Raw genomic sequence first — 21,206 nt, 5'->3', positions numbered from 1 at the left:
GTGATAATATAATAAACATGAACCACCTTTAGTAGACATTGGGTTTAAAAAGCATAGTCACCATCAATACTATACATTCAATTTGGACTACTATTGCAGGAATGGAAAATTTATGATCGACTAGGTTTTTATTAAATTGGATTGTATTATCCAGCCTGTTATCCAAGTGCAGTTTAGTTACATTTAATGGTTATGTAATGAAACATCTTAGAAAATGATTATAACTGGGGTGGATACGGTATGGTTATGCATCAATCTAAGGAATTTGAATGGTTACACAAGGAGCCTGGGCAAGCTTAGTTGAGACACCACGCATGCAAGACACTTGTAAGTAGAAGGTCAGTGTCCGGGTACCCTCCAGCACCGGAAGCTCGGATATATAGAAAGATTTAACCATTGCAACCCCCAAGTGCTCAAACTCACCATCATTGGCGGCATCTGTGGCCACATAAATGCGGTAATTTACGATTTCGGCCTCATTCAAGCTTTCCACTGTCCAATTGAGCTTCAAGCTGACCACCCTCTTCCCAATAACCTCTCCCCAAGATACCCCACTACATTTGAAAGTCAATATATTAAAGTCATTATTTGCATCATTAGAGATGGCTATATGCCCAAGGCACGCATCATAGGTGCATATTTCTGGAGAATCTCCATATTCAATACCATCAAACATTCTCTTGGCATTTAACTTTCCAAAGTAACTTATGCTTGAAATGCCAGTCAGTCTGCCATTTAATTCCAATTTGTATTCTCTAAGCCTCCAGCTTAGGACTTCATTGTCTGCATTATTATTATTAGGGCATAAAATATTTATATTTGAGAGTTCACAATGGTTCACTTCTTCATTAGGTCCCACCAATAACACATACACAACATCTTTTTCATCATTAATCTTCAAAAGGAGTGACAGTCTTGAATCTCTTTGGCACCTTGCCTGGAAACATTAAAAAATCAAACATAAGATGTCAATTCCATTAATAGAACAAAGCATCAGTGATGAAACTCTATTGACTTTCCAGTTGTGAGGATACTACTTCTTACTGTACAATGTGAAAAGGAATCCGAATAACCAGTAACCCATTACAGTACATCAAATTTGTATGATGTGCACCCAACATATAAACACACAACGTTACTAAAATGCTCTAAAAGCAATATTTGTCTTTCAAGAAAATGGGAAATACCATCTTCATCTAAATATCATGGCAGGTTTTATTATGGAAGTGATTTCTGCCGGAAGTATGATACCATACTCAATTAATTGAAATACAAATAGATATGGCTTTTACCGTGTACGATACCGTAAGAGGTGTGTTAACAGCTGCATCAGCTTTGTATAGAAGTGTCATGCAGCAAATTTGCCTCCTCATGCTGCCCATAAAATGAACACACGATCCTCCACTATATACAGGGTAGTCTTCACTGCCAAAACTCCTCATATTACTATGTCAGAAGTTTGCGTTCAAACTTGAACATATTTGTTAAATGACACAGAAATTGCAAAAGAAAATAAATAAATCTGATCTTAAACAAAGATCATGGTTAAGAAAAAATGGTCATCTTTTGTATCTACCTGACGATGCTTTCAAAAGATCCATCCTTGGGCTGTAATCCAATGTTAAGCAAAGGCTGCACACACAACTACAGCCTTCAAAGAAAGACCAGAGACTCATTTTCATAAATATCATCTTCATATGATGATCAAAACTGCATATCTTACTGAGAATAAAGAGAGAATAAACATTATTCTATAAAAAAGGAGCTAAAAATAGAAGAGAAACCAATAAGATGAACAACAGAAAATGTGATGGGGAGAGAGAAAGAGAGAAATATTTGGTCCCTTCCCCTGTAAATTCAATTTTCATGCTCTTAGTGCCATAAAAAGGGTGCAAGCATGATATGGATGTTATTAGTATGTCACTTTTCTTCCCTATCAGGGTTATGCCTTAAGAGTAAACCAAGATTCTACTATCCCAAGCACCCCGAAGTTAAAATCTCACTATGGTGAAAACACACAATTATATTAATAAAAGTGTGAAAAACACGACTTACAATGGGTGTCACAATGAAGTATGGTCGCCCACTAACTACATAGGTAGTGGAACATGTTGAATTGCCTATAGGCAAGATGAACACTCCACAGAGAAAAGAATTTCTACTTGCTCAATAAAGAAAAATGTCACATTAGTACTCTCTTCAACTTCCGTAAATATGCTTTGACTCCATGCCTACCATCGAATACAAAAGCATTGCGCATATCCCAATTCTGACGCAATCCCCAATTCCGCAAACCCTAAACCCTAAACTCTCTCTCTATCCGCCTCTTGGAAAGAATGGAAAGATGAGAAACCAGACACTTCTTTTGAAGAAAATCGTCCATAAGACTGGAAAGAAAGAATAAGAAACACCATACCATCTTGAGCATTAAAAACAAACATCCACTATGTAATAATCCCCCAAAACCTAGAATTTAAACATAAAATTGGATGGATTCCATTCATCAAATACACACTGAAATGAAGATAAAGAATTCCCGTCATCAAGTTCCGGATGGCCAAATTAATGTTTCACATATGATGAACAATCAGATATCAAATAAACCTGTGAACACAGTTTATGAAACATCCCTCCCAGTTGATTGTCTATCAGTGTATCCATGTTACCACATATGTACGTATAAATGTGTCTCTGTCAGTCAAAACTGCAATGGTATTACATGCTTCAACTAAGGATAGGTTCCTAAACGAATGAGCAATTTATGACTCGTTTTCCATTATGAGAAAAGAAAAGATAAGATAAATCCAGAGACAATACATAAACCTGCAACAAACTCAGCACATGAATGTAGACATATGGATATGCCCTCAAATTAATTCAGTGAACCATGGCCATGCAATTTATATAGTAAAAAACTAGTTGTACATAAAATAGTAAATGGTACATTGATAAGTAACCTGTAAATTCTGGCACGATATGTTACTCCATGGTTTTCCTGATATTTTACTTCCAGATAGATATATCTCTTTACCAAAACCCTAATAAAAAGCAAACACAATCATGATTTTAAGTCTAGTAATATGAAGAGATTTATTTAACAGGACCCATTTAGCACATGAGCTGTATTTTTACCTGATCAAAGTTTGAGAAGAAAGGGATCTGAGTTGGATAGCATCGAGCCAAAGGCCAGCAATCTGCCACAAGACCCCACCAACTGCCAGTCAATAGCCATAAACATGAAAATTATATCAAATTTGGAAATCAAAGAGCATGAAAATGGGAATGCAGATATAAATTCATAATCTCATTTTTACCAAACACACATTTGTCAAAAACAAAACCTGTGCACGTGTATCTGTATGTGTTGTCGAACATAACCAAAGATACAATACAAAAAGAAATAAAGAAAGAAAGTTTTCTTCTGAGAGTTCACAGAGACCAAAAAGGGTTATTAGACAAAACCACATACATATTTATGTGTTACCAGAGAAAAAATAAATACAATGCAAAAAGCTAGGAATAACTGGCGCAACTATAATGCGAGGGATTATTGACAACAAGAGTACATTTCTAGCACAATATTCCTTTGTTATTTTTCTGTTGGTTCCCATCATTACGTTACATTTCCGTTGTATGTCTTCTTAACAAGGCAGTTATATTTATTTATTTTTATAGCTCTCACATACTTACCGATTTTGGGCAGCTGAGAATGTAGGCCCTTGATCGGTTTCATAAACCCAACCAGGAGCAAATATTGCTGCCGAAACATCAGCATCTCTTGCAGCTTTTAACGCCACATTACTCTAAAATATAAAGAGTAAGAATATGTATATATTCAAATTTTATAACAATAAATTTTTAATGTTACTCTCTCGAAAAAAGTTTAAACTATACAGTGAAAACTGTTGTCACTGTATCAGAAGCAGAAAACTAGTATAATTACAAACACCTGATAACCACCACCTCCAAATGTATTTCTTCCAAAAACATCAACACCCATGTAAACATCATACTTCCTGCTACCAGCTTTTATTGCGGATTCAATAGGATCATTCTTCTGTTGAAGTTAAAACAATAATAATTATTACATGGACCTAAAACATGAGGGTATGGAGATATGAAGCATATGTTCACTATCTAACCGTCCAGGTATAGTTTGTGAATATGCCATCACAAAGATCAAAGAAACAATGATTGAGGTCATTCAAGCAATCCTGCCATTTCAGTTCTCCATCCTTGGTAACACTATCATACCTGTTACAATTATGTGGCAAATCCAAATCCTAAGAAACTGTTTTATGAGCACACCAATAACATGAAAAATTGGATAACAATTTGTTGGGACAATATAGGAAATACCAGATAACAGTTGAACCAGGTACTCTTTCATGCATGTATGAAGTAAGCAGATTTACAAAATCCAAGAGCTTATTCACATCATCCTTATCCACCTTGTTTTCAATGTTAATCTATTTCACAGATCAAAGTCAAAATTCAGGTAAATTAAAAGTCAAATCTATATAAATATCAAACTTAAATTATTTATGAAATTAGAGATTATCCCATAAAAATATAGAGCTAAATTGAACTATATTACGTTGAAACTCTCACCAGCCATCCATCAAAGCCCAAAACCGAAGCAAGTTCAGATAACCGTGACGCATACATTTTGATAGAATCATTCGATTCTAACAACCTTTTACACACAGTATATCCTTCATCCCATTCAGTAATGAAAGTACCTAATACCTGTGGACACAACTTGAAGGCTAAGCAAACCAAATCCTAAACCAACCAATTTAACCATGAGTCCATTTTGTAAATTTGGTCTGGACAAGCAGATGAAAAGAATAATGCAAAGAACACATGTGATACTTATGCTGGGCAACATCATTCACGAAACATGTCGATAGCTGGAAAGGTTTAGGAGAAATGGGAGAGAACAAACTATGTATACTATTTAAGCTCTACTATGCTATTAAAAAGAAATGAAGTAGGTTCATATAACCCAGAGTAGAAAGTCTGCTCAACAACGATGGACCCGAGCCAAACAATTGAACCCATTAGAAAGCTTGTATGCATTTCAGGCAACTTTTGTATGGACAATGTGACCCATATCCAGATCTTAGCTATCTAAATTGCAGATCAGCTGTATGCACCTCCTAATTGCTGATTTCACTATTTCTTCTGTTGATTTGACTCCCAGTAGCAAATAAAAAGCATGGCTACAATACCTATAATGTTTTACTTTATTGGAATATTAGATGCATAGTCATGTACATGCTCCTAACATATACTTACGGATCTATGGGTATTCATTTGATGCTATCATAAGGACCTTAGTGTATCATCTTTATTCACACTGTTCTTACCAGGGAGATGGGTTCCCTTGTTCCAGCAATTTGACCCAACTTTCACCTTTTTAGGTAGGTCTCCATGATGAGAGATTAAACAACCCATCAGGAAACATATTGGAACAAGAAACCTAAACCCCATTAGAGCAGAGATTCATAACGTCTTTGGTACACAGAAACTAATGTAGTGTTAAGTAAGCCTACAGCTCAAGGCATTCACGTGTTGGAACAATTCACAATATTTCAATAGCATTGTTCTATGTAGGGTTACATCTTGAGACATTACCAAAACCGAGTGCTGGCAGTGGTCCAGTAACACACTGCACAAACCATATTTAGAGAGGAGTTTGATGAATGGAACACACGATGTAACATGCACAGGTGGCATGCGATCAATCAATTCTCAACACAGAACAAAGAGGAAGGGACTACGAACTTGTCCGTGTACACCGTCTTTGTGCATTAGTTCACTGTCTCTCACAGAATAGAAAGATGGACACTTGCATAGGTGGCATGTAAATCCTCAAATACATACAAAACCAAAGAGTGAGAGACAATGAGATCACCTGAACACCGTGTTTGTGGGCTGCATTGGTCCAACAAGGAGGGGGCAGAGTGACGAGTGAGTGCGAGAAGTATACAAATATATCAATAAGATGCCAATGCCAAATAGCATAGATGTCGTCTTTGTTGCTCCCCTGAATCCATTTATCCTCTAGGTACCCATCTTTCATGTCATGGCACACAAGCAATCTTGGTCGATTCCCCACAGCATAACTAGAAAGAGGCACACTGCTCTTATTGTATGGGAAATGGAAAGCATCGAAGTATGAACGATTCTCTAGGTCATCTAGCGTTTTCAGAGGGTAGGAGATGGGTAGAGACATATGGTTCGATCTGGAAGTATCTGCTGAATTGTTCTGCGAGATGGGTTTTGCTTAGCTTGCTTGAAATGTTGCTCTTAAATTCATAGATCAGATGGGAAATTTGCTTAGCTTCCTTGAAATGCGCCGCTTCAATCCATAAGATCAGATGGGAATTTCCTTAGCTTGCTTGAAATGCGCCTCTTCAATCCATGGATCCATATATGTTATATAAAACGTTTCCTTTTTTCCATCAGTTTGCTTCTCTGGGCAATCATGTCGATGGAATGCTCTTTTCCTCCGCTTGCCCCTCCCTTCACAATTGCTTTCAATTGCTTCTTCTTCTTCTTCTTCTTCTGGATCAAGCGTCAAGCTTAAGGGGATTTTAAATTCTGATCGTGGAACTCAAGCTAATGTTAGAAAATGACTGATAACACATACATACATATAGTGCCTGGCCAATGATGGATCGGCATGGCACCATGGCTATACACTTGCAAATCATGCTTAGGGATCGGGTTTTCCAATCATTGCATATGCTTCATTCGATTAGGCGGGCATGTCATCCGAATGTCGATCTAGTGTTCTAAGCTTTACTTTCTCACACGTTAGGCGATCAATGTTCAATGAATGTATAAATCTAGTGTCATGTGTCAATGACGTTTTCCGAAGACTTGGTTAGATCTCATCGGGACAAAGGGGGAGGGGGCTCTTTTTGACTTATGATGGGTGGGTCCCGTAAAGCATTGATTTTCGATTCCTTGGACGTTGTAGATGTAGTAGTGGATGTGCGCAAGATCGTGCGTGTGAAGAGCCCCAATCTCTCATGTGGGTGCCCATCCCTACCCATACACCACAATTGACTTCACTCTTACATATTTGTTCATTAAAATTTAAAACATATGGCCACCACTAATCAGTATGTACATATGTATGTATATTTGTGTGTAATATCACTAATATGTATGTATGTTATAACTTATAACTTATTTTTGTTGACTTCAGAACAGAGTAGGGCAGAACAGAGCAGAGCAGAGCAGAACAGAACAGAACAGAGTAGGGCAGAACAGTGTCTATGGCCGGGGTGAGATCAAATCAGACCTTCGGAGGATGGAGCCAACGGGCTTCTCAATTCTACGTCCTCGTCATCTTCTTCTCTTTCCCTATCTTCAGGTCAGTAACAGCATTCATCCTCTTCCTCTTCTTCTTCTTCTTCCTCTTCTTCTTCTTCTTCCTCTTCTTTTTGCAGGTCTTCTGGCTCGGAAATCCTCATCAGCTTTTGATCATTTTTGAAAAGATAACACATTCTATTTTTTGGTGCGATCTGAGGGGGGGGGGGAGAACTATGTTGGAATTTGTTTTTCTGAATTTCCAGTTTCCTATGTCTGGTAGAGATGTATATGCTATATTATTTCCATTGTGCAGTCTAAATCCTCTTTCTTAGACACAATCACAATAAAATCGAGGTCGAAAAATGATTCTGAATTCATGATTTTGTGGTTTTCTTGTGTGTTGGATCGACGATTTATTGATAAGTGCAGATGGAATGACTCATAGGTTGTATCATCCCTTCATACACATCAAAACTTCTCTTTTGGATGCTATCTATCATGTTGAAATGATGCAAGAAAATCTTAATGCATGTGATGAGTCAAATCTATTTGGAAAATGCACATGGAATGAACCTTATATATGTTGTATTATGCCGTTCCTACAAGCGAAAACTTTCTATTTAAGATGTAATCAGGGTGAAATCATATATGGGGAAAATGTTCGGTCAACTATAATTCCCAAATTATGAGTGTGCCGATGGCTATGATATTTGGTTTAAAACTATGCAATAGCTTCTTCAAAGATATTAGAATGAATTTTCGCAAAGAGAGCTTGTCAGTATGAATATTGCAGAATGATGAGAGTGCCAATGGCTATGATATTTCATTTAAAACTATGCAAATAGCTTCTTCAAAGATATTAGACTGAATTTTCTCAAAGAGAGCTTGTCACTATGAATTATTGCAGAATGCGACAATGTGGTGAGGTACATGCATCACATTGATGGTTGCATGTTCATTCCCCAGCTTGAATAATGATCTGAATTGGCTGAGAGTGTCACTTAATTAAAAGGGTTGGTATTGTTTTTCTCGGAGGCAATGCTCGAAAGCATTGATTCTCATTTAGAGTCTATATAATATGTTTTTTGGTCACTTGTTTGTATCGTTATTCTTTCTTTAGTGGTTGGCGGTTGAATATTCTAGTTGAAATGTAATCGGTTGACGATTTAACTAACGCTTTTTTTTTTCTTTACAATTCCCTTCCTCTTGCAGTGTTCCTTGCCATAAAGGGATGTGCTCAAGTCCGGTAGAGGTTGTCGCCGCTAGTCTTCTCGCTAATGGAGCTCCGGAAGCCATTGTCAAGACCCTCCTTTATCCAGGATTAGCATTTTCGAAGATCGAAGCTATTGTTGCAGACAATGAACCTTTTGCATTCCCTAATTGGAGCAATGTCTTGAAGGATGCAAACATGGCTAACAAAGGTCATCTACAAAAGTCTATGTCTGAATTTGGTCTTGAAATCGGTTGCTACTTATGCATTATCGGGACATTTTTCGCTATCCTTGGCATGATGTTGGTTAGTGCATGTGGAATGGTGATAGTGCTCTGGTACATCTATACTCTGGGTGGAAAGGACAGTGATGTCTTTGCTTTACCCATGTTCACCTTAGCCATGCTTTGTGCTGTGGGTGGGTGCATAAATTTGGACGGCTTCTTGAAGAAAGGCGAGGCAACCAAAGAATCAACTAACACAGAATTGACTAGCGAAGAATTGACCACAAAGGAATCAAGTAGCAAAGAATCGACCAGGAATCAATCAAGTAGGAAAACATCAACGAATTCTAGAAAGAAAAGGTAAATTTGGAAAGTTCAAGCATCCAACATTAAAGGCAAGAATCATCAAAGAAGATATCACAAGTAAAGGATTTTGTATAAATCTTTCACAGTGGTAGGTACACATTTTGTCAATAGGTCTGACTACATCATAGTGTGTTGTGCCCATAATGTGTGGTCATTAGTTCATGGACATGGAATATTTTTAACATTTTTTTGGGAACATATTGAATAATATTCAGGAGCAAAGTTGATGAATCAAGAGAGGTCAATGTAAAAGTGCTGATTAATATAGCAAAAAATACAATGCCCGAAAAGCATCTCCATTCATATTAGACAACTCTACTAGGTTATGCAAGCAAAATCTGTGATGCTTAGGATATTTATTTAAGCATGGATCTCAATCAACAAGCATGATTGAAAGTAAATATCTAAAGATAGTTTATGCTGTTTTGGGAGTGGTATGGTATTAAATTGTGAAAATCTTTATAAATATAACTCGCTAAAATCACCATTCTTATTAATCATATTTACCAAGGGACTTAAAGAAGATAGCCATCCTATGATTTGAATAAGGTTCAATTGCAAATATTTTCTAGAAAATGTGCAATAACTTATCCTTGTAAATAACATGTGGTGTGTATGACCAATATAGTAAGGATTGTTCACCGAGTTTGGTGATAACTTTGATGCAATCTCTTCATCATATGTAATTATGATAAGCAATGGAAATGTTGAAGAATTACCAACAACTATTACCTTTCCGATCAAAGTCTAGGCAGACTCCTCTTTTAAGTCAAAACTAGTAAGTATTATCCATGACATATCTAAACTAAGGCACATTATGCATTTGTTCTTTTGTCCTTGACTCCTCATTGGATATAGCTTCACAATAGCATTCATTTGAATTTAACTTCCCCCATGTGTATGCTTAACAACTTACGTGTAGTTCTCTAACTCTACAAACGATTAGTATGCCAACATTTCCTTGACCAAAGTAGCTTATTTCTCCTTTTTAACTAGTTATATTGATTCTATATGGATTGTTGGAATGGCCTTCAATTCATGTCTAGAGACATCTACATTCAATCAATTCATGTCATCGATAGAAATGGTGTACATACATGATACAACACATTCTTGACAAGGTAAAGAGAAATTGTCAAGGATGACAATATGCCATTGGAAATATAGTTAAAACAAATGCTAAACCTTAAACCCTCAATGATACTTGTGGAATATGTTACTGTTGCCATAAGATGTCGTTTATTTTATTTTTAAATTTATCACTATATATAGATTTATGGGGACTTCCTTTCCTCGTTGAAAATGGGTATACTTTTTTCTTGATGAGGATATTGGGTATGCTTTTTGTTTTCCTTGTTTGGATATCGATTACGATTTTTTTTCCAGCTTGGATATTAGGTGTGCTTTTCTTTTTCACAATCGAATATATCAAGTGTGTTTTTTTTACGTAGGATATGAAATATCCATATATCTCTATATATAAATATGCATATAATTCTAAACATAGAAAACTTACGTGTATATACATGTAGGCTCACCTATTCACACAACACCATTGGATTGGGTCGGATATAGATATCTATATCTACATATATGTTCAAGACCCAAAAATAAAATTTAAAGGACAACAAGTTGCACTAGGATGACATAAATAAACACCCCAACTTATCTAAGACTTTGGTCGCTAATTACATGAGTCCCACACGCGATCAACCCACTGAGGATGAGAGAAATACTAAACATTGAGATGTCTTTTCTATACATCGGCATTCTCTTGCATTTTTTAAAAATGTGCAATTGGGGGTCCTCGAGTTGAACTTAAAGAGACAAACCACCAAACTAGGCATATTGCTTACATTTTATTGTTATAGTCTAGTTGCCTAGATAATGCCTTATGGTAGACAACTATGGTTGAGCCTTTGGAAGCCTCCATCGTCATTCAATATAGAGATAAGGAACTAACATTTTTTTATGTCTCTCCCATGGTTGTTAAAACTTAAAATACCACCTTCCAATGGCTATTAATACATAGGTCACTACCGGTTGGTGCATGGCAGCGTGGGAACCTTAGTTCTCTTGATTATGTAGCGTGCCCAAATGCAATAGAATCAATCTGACACGCTTTGTGGGACTGCCCAGAGTCCCATCGAATATGGTAGGGGGTTGGCCGCTTATTGCAATTATGCCAAGTGCAAGGCTTAATTAAGTGGGGAAATATATGTTGGCTATCGTGGCATGCCCCAATTGACAATACGAGCATCAGGAGCGGATGGTTGTGGTGATAAAAGCACAAGAGGTTTTTTACTCCACCATCGACAATGTCCACTTAACTCCTATCAATGCCAAATCTCAAGTTGTGTTGGAATTGGCCAGCCCAATGTAATACTGAACTGCAATTTTCCAGACCAAAAGAACTTTATGTTTGGACTCTATGGAAACAACGGTGTAGACGGGTCTTCTCCAACCAAACCGCGCAACCAATAGTGTTAATGCAAGAGATATGGAGTGAAGTTGTAGCCACTCTAAAAAGCCAATATGATGGCCTCAAGGGCGACTCCAATGGAGTTGAAAGACGACGACTAGCCTTCATCTAGCAATGGTTGACCTCCCCCTTTATTGAGTCGGTGGGCATCCACATAAGATGGACCTATCGCGTCCCTACAGGGATTTGTATATATTAATCTCATATGCAAAATTTTATAACTAATGGAAGGATTATTTTTTTTGAAAAAAAAAAAAACTTAAATTACCTTAATGTTAGCGAAGTCGTATTTTTCTAGAAAACAAAAACCTTAATGTTTACCATAATGTCCTTATTCTTGAAACATTTCTTCACACGCCCATTAGGGGTACAAACATGAGATTTTTTCATTGAATGATACTGTGAAGTCAGTTTTTGTTCTAAAGGAAAGATTGTTGCAAATACGTTGGAAATTCGGGCAATCAAGAATAAAGGTTAATATTGAGGAATCAAGCATCATAACAATCGAAGAACGAAGAAACTCAAATGGATAAAGATAAATGCATTTTTCAAAAAAGTAAAAAAGAAAAAAAAAAATGTCATGGATAAGAAGATTCAATTAGAAAAAAAAGCTCATAAACTTCTTCATCCAATATCCAACATCCAAGTTGAGAAAGAAAAAATTACTTAAAAGCTACTGACACAAGATTTCCAACAATATCTTGCATGTGGAAATTGGAGCTACATAGAAGAAATCGTGATAAACCATAGTAAGTCTGTGTCAAAAAAGGATAACGATGTTTGTGTTTAGGATATATTCATGAAACTCTTGAGCGCCTTACATAACCTCAAGGATACTTAGAAGAAGAAGAGGAAGAAGAAGATTGGATTTCGAAGAAGTTAGACTAGAAGAGTCTTAGTTGGAAGGATGAGAAGAAACAGTGAACATTATGGAATAGGGTGATATTACTTATTTAGTTTGTGGTTGTATTTATGATGTAAAAAGTTTGTATTCTCATTGTATTAGTAAAATTGAAGTTCTCTTCTCCCTTCTTCTGTACTCGTTTTTTTTCTCTATCAATCTTCATCAAATACTTGTCAAGGTTTATCCAAAAATATTATTTTTTATAAGCATGGTTCTCTAGATGTTACCAATTGTTTGTTAAGACATCTCAATAGCGCAAAACAATGATATAGATAAGTCATATGCCATTCCACCAATGGTGCAAACCAACACACCAACTACTACCAATGGTGCAACAAATACAATATATCCTCAATTCCACCTTGATTGAGCTTTTTTAGCTTCGAAAATCTCACGTAGCTCTTGAGCCTCATGTGCCTGATATGTACGTGAGTTCTTTCATGAAAGAAAACCATAGGTGAATCGTCCTTTTTCATGAAATCTTACATGGGTTATAAGAAGGAAAGAACCAAAGAAACTATTCACAGATGGCGTGGTCGTTGGGAGTCTCATTTTGAGCTCTACTTCAAGCCCGATCATACCAAGATTTCCTATGTCAACCGTAAGCTATGACATAATAAAGCTATCGGTTATGTGGCATGGGATTCACAATGGACAAAAATTGCTCAATGCATGGGAGGACTTGTTGATGTATCTAAGAAATAGTTTTTCCAACTTCCTCCTTATAAGACTAAAGTAGCACAACACCTACTTAATCTTTCCAACTGGAAATTTTCTTCCCTCAATGATTATGTCTTTTACTCCTAACTCTGATTATCACAAGTCAGTCCATGATAAGGATCCTACCAATCTTGAGAAAGCAATATTAGAAATTTTATTTTGTCATGGTCATACATCAAAGAAGAACCATAATTAAATCCTTGGCTTCTATGCCTAATCTGTCACAATTTGTTGGTAAACATAACACACCAAAAATAGCTACATGTGGATATTTCAGAAATAAGGGTTTTAGCCTAAAGTGCATCTTGACGTAGAATATTATGTTAATGACACGACACCTCTAGTAAACAAGACTCAACAACTTAAGGTTGTAGGTATTTTACATTCTTTGGATATTCTTAATAACAAATGCGAAAGTATATCGATGGATTTCCTTGTTAGTTTCCCACATACTTAGAAAGGTCATGATGCCATTTGTGTGGTTATTGATAGATTAACAAAATTTGCTAGATTCATTGCAATGGAAACTACAGTGACAACTCAAGACTTTCTTACAAATTTGTTGATGAGTTATTCCAATTTTATAAGTTACCAATAAATATAGTGGGTGATAGAGATCCTATGTTTACTAGTGATTTCTACATGCAAGGCTTTAAAAAACTAGAAACTACTTTGAGCACGAGTTCCAAAAACCATCCTCGATCTAATGGACAAATAGAATGTGTTGATCAAATCATTACGGATATGCTTGAAGTGTGTGTCACCAATAAACCTAAAGAATGGGAATAGTATCTTCCTATTTTGGAGTTTCCTCATGATAGCTCCAAGCATATATCAACGAGACATAGTCCTTATGAGTTATTCTCAATCCTACTGGTGGGAGATAACTTTTTGAGTGTTTCATGACTTGTCCACCTCCACAAAGTATTCTAAGTGTGAAACAACTAAGGACCAAAGGTTTGAGCCTAATGTACCCTCATGAAGGGAGAGTTGATTATATAGAGACTCTAATAGTGTCGCAAAGCTCTAGTTACATCTATGTGTTCCTCCTTCAAACCCAAGGTACAATAAGCCTGAACTCGATCATATGGTATCGACGGGGGACTGGATCTATATCTTTGTTAGGGGGTGATCAAGTGGTCTAACACCCTTTGTTCCTTATTTTCTCCTTTTTATTTGTTTAACGTTAATTAAAATGCTCACTACGACAACAAAACATTCGTTAAGATTTCAAGTCAAGCATTTGGCAGGTTTCGAAAGAATGTTTCAAATGGGTTCTCAAGCATTAAGAGGGGGGGACAAAATACAAAAGGCCATATAGAGATAATAGTGTTAAGATTTCGAATCAAGCATTTGGTAGGTTTCAAAAGAATGTTTCAAATGGGTTCTCGAGCAATGAGAGGGGGGACAAAATGCAAAAGGCCATATGGAGATAATAGTATATGATCCATGGATGGTTTTCAATCATGAAGCTATATTGAAGTTTGTAGGGCATGTGTTGTGTTGTGTTGTGTTGTGTTGCATTGCAACTGTACATGTCTTGATAGACTTAGCAAACTAAAGCAATTTAAGATCAATCAAATAGAACATATGAAAAGGTCAAGCATTCCCATTTTTCAAATTTTGCAAGTTCAACTTAATCAATCATTTGAATCTCATGATTCATTTTTCATAATTATTAAATTCTCACATCATAATGTCTTTTGTTCTCAGTTTGTCAATCCCTCCCAATTTCTGGAATCATCGCTGAGCAAATAAACCAATAGCAACAAGAAGAAGATTAGTGAAAAGTAGAGCAGCAAGGATCTCTTTCTTCCAATTTGGATGGAAATCTTCATGACTATCGGATAAATATGTTTCATAACGATCAACATTGACCTTACACAAGTACTCTATGCCAAAATCAGAACATAAAGAAATCTTAATAATTTATTGTTCATTCTCAACCACCATTGAGAAGAAAAAAACGTGCAAAGAGTTTTCACCAATTTAATGAGAGCACAAAAATTCAACTGAATTGTGTTCAAAGCTCTCAATAGAGGAAATAATTCATTCAATATATGTATAGTTAAATACAAAATATATACATAATATAGAGAAAACTGTATACATACCACCTTATTTGATGTTTTGCACCTGGAACATTTCAAAACATATACATCTTTTGTTATCCCCTGTTTTGGGGGGTGGTTTACAGTTCAGATCTCATAATCAATGAGAACCTAAAACAGAGTCCAGAAAAAACAGCTGCATTCTTATGTATGAACAGATGCATCAAAACATCTGTGTGTGTGTATGTGGTGGGGGGCCACTAATACACCCAAGTGAAAAACCTTTTTCATTCTAAGGGTACATTTATAGAAAGCTTCTGACCCAAACAAGAACAACAGAAACAAAAATAAATTGACGATTGATCCTTGCAACAAAGGAGATCATTCACCAGCAGTTGATGGCATGGTTTAAATGAGCACTGTACAAAGGTGAGAGAGAAAGGTATACATGGGAATTCTTTCCGATTTTGGCCACATGTTTCAAGATAATGCAGGCGTTCCCTCAATTGAGGCCGGGTCTGTCACATCCTCGGACTTCTCTTCCTGATTTCCGATTTCATCTTCATGCTTAAAACCTTGCTTGAACTTGTCATAATTACTCAACTCTGCACTTTGGAATGGCCTCTCACCCAGAATCCTTTTCAGATCCTCTTGACGAAGAACTTCACTTTTCAAAAGCTCTTGTGCAAGCTGTTCTACACCTTCCTTGTGCTGCTTAATAAGTTCTACAGTGCGTACATATGCCTTTGAAACCCATTCTCGGACTTCTATATCAATCATCTCTGCTGTTTCATTGCTGTAAGGCTTCGATGTCTCGAATGAATCCTCTCTTTGAGGGAAGGATAGAAGACCAACTTTCTCACTAAAACCGAACACAGCAACTTGCTGGTAAGTCAGTTTCGTGACTTTCTCAAGGTCATTCTGAGCACCAGTTGAGATTTTCCCCAGCAACACCTGCAAAACAGCCAACAGAACTTTATACATATAAACAGATTGACAAAACTTCACATATATACAGTTTATAAACAAAAAACAAACTAGTTACCTCTTCAGAAGCTCGACCACCCAACGTCATGCAGGTCATGTCCAACAACTGTTCTTTGGTTAGCAAAAGATTCTCATTCGGCAGATATTGGGCAAAACCTAGTGCAGCAGTACCCCTTGGAACTATTGTCACTTTAAGCAAAGGCTCAGCATGTTCGAGAAACCAGCCTGCCACCGCATGACCTGCTTCATGATATGCAACTGTTCTCCTCTCCTCCTTGATCATAACCTGTTGCGATGACAACATAAAGTACATCAATAGCAGTCTGGATGTTCACATAATGCGAAGAAAGAAAAGCCAATAACTCAAAATATGGGTACAGAATGTAATTTGTGTTTACTAACCATAGTAAACTATCTACTATATTAAAAGTCGTCTAAATACAAGGTAATAAAATACCAAGGACTTGAAAAACATAGATAGGGAATATGGGCAAAACCTTGTTCTTCTTTTCAAGACCACCAATAATCCTGTCAATAGCAGCCTCAAAATGGTCCATAGTTATTTTTGTATGTTCTTGACGTACTGCAAAAAGTGCTGCTTCATTGCATACATTTGCAATGTCAGCACCCGCAAAGCCAGGTGTTAATGCTGCTAGTCTTTCAGAATAATATGTTGGTGCCTTATCCAACTTTAACTTCTGTAAATAAATTCGGAATATTTGTTCTCTCCCCTTGATGTCTGGTTTATCTATGGTGATTTGCCTATCAAATCTCCCAGGCCTAAGCAAGGCTTTATCTAAAATGTCTGGTCTATTAGTACCACCAATTACTACCACCCCTGAGGTGCTTCCAAAGCCATCCATTTCAACCAAGAGTTGGTTCAAAGTGCTTTCTCTTTCATCATTTGATCCAGCAAATCCTCCCTTGCCTCTGGCTCTACCAATGGCATCAATTTCATCAATGAAGACAATGCTAGGAGCACACTGCCTTGCTTGAGCAAACAGATCCCGAACTCTTGAAGGGCCAACACCTACAAACATTTCCATGAAATCAGAGCCACACATTGAGAGAAATGGTACACCAGCTTCTCCAGCTGTGGCCTTAGCAAGAAGAGTTTTCCCAGTTCCTGGAGGGCCAACCAATAGAGCCCCTTTAGGTATCTTTGCACCCAACTCTTGATATTTTTTGGGATTCTTTAGAAAATGTACAAATTCCATAATTTCCTGCTTCGCTTCATCACATCCAGCAACGTCTTTAAAATACACCTGAAGAAAATACAAAGAAGTCAGACTGCAAAATCTAATTTCGGAATGAATTGTTAAAACTTATTGAGCATTCATTGTTTAGTCTATTGATCACACTACAGTGTTTTGATGAAATAAGATAGCAAATGATAATAATATTGATACAAGACAATGAAATGACGGTGAGAGGCTTCTATTATTATATATTCATACTATCTTGGACACTGTTCATATTAATGCCAATTATTAGGCAGCCACAAGGTTCTCCATAGACAAAATGGGGTTTATTTATGGCATGATAGCGAGAGGCTTCTGTTATGTATATATTGCAGAGACTATGTTTGTGGTATTCACACTCTATCTTGAACTGTTCACTTCAATGCCTATTCTTAAGCAGCTACAAGGTTCTCAACGGTGTAGAAATTCTAGTTTACAGAGGTATTGGTGAGGTAGAATATTCTTTCACGCCTTTTAGAGTGAGCATTCCCATCTACAGAGAACCTTATTGTTGCCTATGTACAAGCATTAGTGTGGAAACATAATGTCCAATAGGGAGTGTGAAAACAATGCTTACTAGATCACACATATACATAATGACTGATGAAAACCTTATCCTTGGCATTCTTGCTGAGTTTTGTCACGCGTGCTTTTCCTACAGTAAATAACCCACGTGCACCACCGAGACCACCACCAAGACCCCCGCCACTGCTTCCCATACCTAAGCCACTCTGCATTCTACGTGACAAGTAGATGAAACCTGCAATTAGGAGAACTGTTGGAGCCAATCTCATTAATTCTTGTTGCCAACCAAGCTCTTCAACAAATATTACAGGCACATAAGCATGGGGGTCAATCCCCAAAGACTCTTGAGCTTCCTCGAGCTTCCGCTCAAAAGAGTCCACACTTCCAATGTTGAAGAAATACTTGTATTCACTATTATTAGTTGAGCTAGGTTTTGAATCCTGCTGTGTATCATTATTTGATACACCTTGGGGTATGGAACCTTTTATGAAAACCTTAGCCATATTTTTATTCACGACTTCAATACGGTCCACCAATCTCGGCTCAAGAAGCTTATTTTTGAACTCCTGAAAGCTGACCTGCTAGAGAAAAAAACAAATGTTCACAAAGAAAATGTTGAAAGCATATAGGTCATTTCTTGTGAGAAAACGTGAAACCACTGAAAGCAATGCATACTATAGTAGACAAGGTTACCTCTTGAGCATCATTCTGGCGCAGAGATAGTGTTGCAAGCACAACCATGGTACCAATTGCTGTTGTTATAAAAGATCTAAGTTGATCGCTTGTCCCCGAACCGTTTGTTTGTTCATCTGATTTTCCATCTTCTGCAAAAACAAGTCATTATAATATCAATATATTTATGCTGTTACTTATATAGGCATGAGCAATGCAGTCATACATGTGAAAAAATGCACACTTTTGAGCTGGTTAATTTAACCTAGGTAAATTAAACATCAAAATAAAATCAGTAAATAATGGATAGATCATTACCACTTTTAGATTCTTCGGTTGATCCAATGCGACCTTTGGGCAGCTCTTTTTTGTGCTTTGGATAGAAGTTTTCATATCCTGAAAAAAGGCAACCCGAAAGAAATAAAACATCTCCAACAATTCTTGCAAATTTGAAACAATGTTTTCCAAACACACGGAATAATGAGACCAACCATGCTTTTAATATCTCACCATTATTTTTAGAAGCCTCGTTTGAGCAGTATCTTTGCATTCCAGGAAAATACCTTTGAACATTTTGTTCATTTACAATTCTTCTCAAGGATATTCCAGGCCTAAAAGTGTCCTTCGAACAAATGTTGTAGTTCACCTTTTCACATGGTATCTTATTTGATTTTGAAAACCCTGATGCAATCGTTCTATAAAGTGGTGATATGACACCTTTCTGACTTCCTTGGTCAAATATTCTTGAATGTACGCTTGAAAATCCATGGGGAAGTAATCTCCGCTCCTAACATAATCATCATTACAAGAATCTAAATAAAAATTTCAACTTCAAAATTATTGTCCCATCAACTGTAGACAGTATAACTCTCCAGAATACATGTATGTGCATAGAGAATAATAGAATCATCAAACACCACCAATATTCCATGTATCATTTAGTATGGAAGACCATAACATGATAGGCTGCACGCATATGTTCATGAAAATATGTAAACATTGCCGTTACCAAAGCTATCCGAATGACTTCTTTCCTTTTTCTTCAATTAATGCAAAAAATTCATCAAATTTCAATGTATGATTTAGAATCCCAAAATTTCACTCTTGCAAAAACCTAATTACCCTAGAGAAAACCTTATTGGCATTACTATCTCCCTTGTGAAACTTAATTCAAAAACATCATCAAATTTCATTACCATTTAGAAATCCCAAATGGTAATCCTATATAAATTTCCATCATCAACTTCATGTGAACAACATGAATGGTAATGAAAACATCATCATGTTCATGAAAACTTTCTTCGCATTCTTTTGTCCTGCTTAAAAGCACATTAGGATATACAAGCTTTCTTAAAATGAAACTTAGATTAGAAATCCGAAGTCCCCACTTCCGGTGCTCTTTTAGTTGGATGTCATAGCAGAGTACAACTGTACTTAAACTAGTCCAACATGATGATTACCACAGATTCCATCCATCATGGAGAAACAGAAAAGAATGTGTAATACCATCACAATCGTGCTTAAACTAGTTCAATTCCGCTCATGCAAAAAAATAAAAAAACTGATTAAACCCCTAATTCCATCATGGGGAAGGGGGAAACAGAAACCTAATGATTAACCCTCGACAAAAAATCTGTGCAAGCAAAGGAATGCGAACTCAACGAGTGCACCCAAAAAAAATAATCCCAAAAAACAGGAAGGAAGGTGAAGAATGGAGGAGAGAACTAACCGAAGCGTAGAGAGCGAGAAGACCAAAACGCCGCCTGGACATGATAGGTGGATGGGCCGCCTCTGTAGTTTTTTGTTTTGAAGAGAAAGAAACAGGGGAAGGAGGACAAAAGAAGCTCTAATCTGATAACAAATAGTCTTATGCTTTTTCTAGAAGAAGAAAGAAGAAGAAGAAGAAGAGATCTCTCTGCTGCAATAATACATAATGAAGTTATAAGAATTATGAATAACAATGGATTTCTTCAGGTTGTGTGTTTGTCTCTTCTTCTCTCTGTCTCTATGTGTGTGTGTACATGTGTGTGTCTTGTAGGCTCCTTCCTTCCTTCCTTCCTTCCTTTTCGTCGAGCACCTTGCTCACCAAGTTTCCCCTTTTGCCTCGCATTATTGGCCCCGGCCTTTGCCTGCCTACACTACCCCTGCCCTCGACCTTGGTATTGCAAAAGACGAGGGTTTACACTACGTGTGCAGGAGATTGTGTGATCCGATGACGACGACCATCGATGAAATCCTCCAGCCCTGTCCCCTGCCCCTGCCCTAGAACTAAGGTCAAACTACGGGGGGCATGCACTCACCGCAAGTTAAAACACCCCAATGCAAGGAAGCATGAATACACATAAGAGCACATGGGGGCCTTCTCTACATGTCCTTTTGACTTGATGTTTGGTACTATCTATATTTATGAGGTGTTTGTTGCCCAACTATATAACATCCAATGAGAACATATTAGTGAAAATGAACATATATAGTCAAGTAAATTAGGGCAATTA

At 36.9% G+C, this 21,206-nt stretch overlaps 3 protein-coding genes across 4 annotated transcripts; 1 reads left to right on the top strand and 2 right to left on the bottom strand.

Annotated features, from left to right (window-relative positions):
* Positions 1–95: 95 nt before the first annotated feature.
* LOC147855521 (cytosolic endo-beta-N-acetylglucosaminidase 1-like) lies at positions 96–6,656 on the bottom strand. 2 transcript variants are annotated; one of them, XM_087330450.1, is made up of 11 exons: positions 5,921–6,656; positions 4,612–4,749; positions 4,360–4,469; positions 4,143–4,254; positions 3,950–4,057; positions 3,691–3,803; positions 3,133–3,214; positions 2,958–3,038; positions 1,577–1,632; positions 1,293–1,425; positions 96–937 (listed from the first exon to the last, which is right to left on the bottom strand). In XM_087330450.1, the coding sequence occupies exons 1-11, from the start codon at positions 6,239–6,241 to the stop codon at positions 257–259; spliced, it is 1,935 nt and encodes a 644-aa protein (XP_087186576.1). In that variant the 5' UTR covers positions 6,242–6,656; the 3' UTR covers positions 96–256. The 2 variants fall into 2 exon arrangements, with proteins under 2 accessions (XP_087186576.1, XP_087186577.1); XM_087330451.1 differs by lacking the exon at positions 5,921–6,656 and having other exon boundaries at positions 4,360–4,452; positions 4,612–4,750.
* Positions 6,657–7,209: 553 nt separating this feature from the next.
* LOC147855520 (uncharacterized) lies at positions 7,210–9,432 on the top strand. Its single transcript, XM_087330806.1, has 2 exons — positions 7,210–7,390; positions 8,542–9,432. Exons 1-2 carry the CDS (start codon positions 7,293–7,295, stop codon positions 9,125–9,127), a joined length of 684 nt encoding a protein of 227 aa, XP_087186932.1. The 5' UTR covers positions 7,210–7,292; the 3' UTR covers positions 9,128–9,432.
* A 5,839-nt stretch (positions 9,433–15,271) lies between these two features.
* LOC147855519 (ATP-dependent zinc metalloprotease FTSH 8, mitochondrial-like) lies at positions 15,272–20,521 on the bottom strand. The gene is made up of 8 exons (XM_087330178.1): positions 20,441–20,521; positions 19,222–19,498; positions 19,030–19,107; positions 18,733–18,863; positions 18,126–18,617; positions 16,771–17,538; positions 16,332–16,559; positions 15,272–16,240 (listed from the first exon to the last, which is right to left on the bottom strand). Exons 1-8 carry the CDS (start codon positions 20,480–20,482, stop codon positions 15,767–15,769), a joined length of 2,490 nt encoding a protein of 829 aa, XP_087186304.1. The 5' UTR covers positions 20,483–20,521; the 3' UTR covers positions 15,272–15,766.
* Positions 20,522–21,206: the final 685 nt, after the last annotated feature.

This window comes from Azolla caroliniana, unplaced genomic scaffold (genome assembly GCF_043228905.1).
Source record: "Azolla caroliniana isolate FFs.n. ecotype wild unplaced genomic scaffold, voAzoCaro1.0.p SCAF_14, whole genome shotgun sequence".
Taxonomy (NCBI): Eukaryota; Viridiplantae; Streptophyta; class Polypodiopsida; order Salviniales; family Salviniaceae; genus Azolla; species Azolla caroliniana.
Note: the sequence above shows the minus strand (reverse complement) of the source record. Positions and strands in the feature narration are given on the sequence as shown.

Excerpts from the sequence above, each read along its gene's own strand:
- LOC147855521 (XM_087330450.1), bottom strand. The coding sequence starts at position 6,241 with ATGTCTCTACCCATCTCCTACCCTCTGAAAACGCTAGATGACCTAGAG. Across the intron at positions 4,058-4,142 it reads TCACAAACTATACCTGGACG|AAGAATGATCCTATTGAATC; the intron begins GTTAGATAGTGA and ends TAACTTCAACAG. Across the intron at positions 3,215-3,690 it reads TTCTCAGCTGCCCAAAATCG|TTGGTGGGGTCTTGTGGCAG; the intron begins GTAAGTATGTGA and ends ATTGACTGGCAG.
- LOC147855520 (XM_087330806.1), top strand. The coding sequence starts at position 7,293 with ATGGCCGGGGTGAGATCAAATCAGACCTTCGGAGGATGGAGCCAACGG. Across the intron at positions 7,391-8,541 it reads TTCTCTTTCCCTATCTTCAG|TGTTCCTTGCCATAAAGGGA; the intron begins GTCAGTAACAGC and ends TTCCTCTTGCAG.
- LOC147855519 (XM_087330178.1), bottom strand. The coding sequence starts at position 20,482 with ATGTCCAGGCGGCGTTTTGGTCTTCTCGCTCTCTACGCTTCG. Across the intron at positions 19,499-20,440 it reads TTCTCGCTCTCTACGCTTCG|GAGCGGAGATTACTTCCCCA; the intron begins GTTAGTTCTCTC and ends TGATTATGTTAG. Across the intron at positions 19,108-19,221 it reads CGAGGCTTCTAAAAATAATG|GATATGAAAACTTCTATCCA; the intron begins GTGAGATATTAA and ends GCCTTTTTTCAG.